Source organism: Plasmodium reichenowi, chromosome 1, assembly GCF_001601855.1.
Source record: "Plasmodium reichenowi strain SY57 chromosome 1, whole genome shotgun sequence".
NCBI classification, from domain to species: domain Eukaryota; phylum Apicomplexa; class Aconoidasida; order Haemosporida; family Plasmodiidae; genus Plasmodium; species Plasmodium reichenowi.
In genome coordinates this window covers 264804-265699 of record NC_033646.1, presented here as the reverse complement: position 1 = coordinate 265699, position 896 = coordinate 264804, and the positions used below count along the sequence as shown (strand labels likewise).

The following is an 896-nucleotide window of genomic DNA, read 5'->3' as shown; positions in this document are numbered from 1 at the left end:
TGATGGGTACTAACCATATTCCAAAATATCATAATTGTGTATCAAAATGGTTGAAAAAAATGGAAGAAACAAATAAGGAATAATATTGTTAATATATATATAACTGAATAATTTGACTATACTAATTTTATTATTTTGATATAAATTAAAAAAAATTTTCTTATTTCTATCGAACATAATAGTTTCTTTTTCATTTTCATAATATTTTCCTATTTTAATAAAGGGATGTAAAATAGTATATATATTTTTATTTTTATATTTTTTCTCTTCTTTCTCTATGTTTTTTTTCTTCGTCTTCTTATTTTTCTCATGGTACATATAAGAAACAATTAATATATTACACAGGACAGTCAATAATATCCATATATATGTAAAATATGAACAAAGAAAAATTTTCTTTTTCACTTGAGTAATTGTTATTATTAATATTACCAAAATATTTATCATCCCAAAATGTTCCATAAACAAATCATATACTCCACTTAACATATTCAAATACAAAAAAAAATATGTATATTTTTCAAATTAATAATTGAAAGAACAATATATATATATAAAATATTAAGCTAATACATTATGTTGTGTATCTTTATATATATATAAAACTATGACATTTTACACTTTTCTGTAACTATGTTTTAAAATATTATATAATATATATATAAATATTATATATATGTATGTATATATATATATATATATATATATATATATATATATATATATGTATATTTTTTTTTTTTTTTTTTTTTTTTTTTTTTTTTTTTTTTTTATATTTTTAAAAATTAAAAAAAAAAAATTTTATTTTAAAAAAAAAAAAGAAAAATTTTATTTTAAAAAAAAGAAAGAAAAAAAAAAAACAATAAAAAAAAAAAAAAAATAAAAATAATATTATT

At 14.3% G+C, this 896-nt stretch overlaps 1 protein-coding gene across 1 annotated transcript in view; it reads right to left on the bottom strand.

Annotated features, from left to right (window-relative positions):
- PRSY57_0107700 (phosphatidate cytidylyltransferase, putative) overlaps positions 1-489 on the bottom strand; it is a gene marked incomplete at both ends in the record, with an annotated part of 3015 nt that extends 2526 nt beyond the window's left edge. The window contains one exon of the mRNA XM_020114368.1: positions 15-489. Within this exon, the coding sequence (XP_019970937.1) occupies positions 15-489 (475 nt within the window).
- Positions 490-896: the final 407 nt, after the last annotated feature.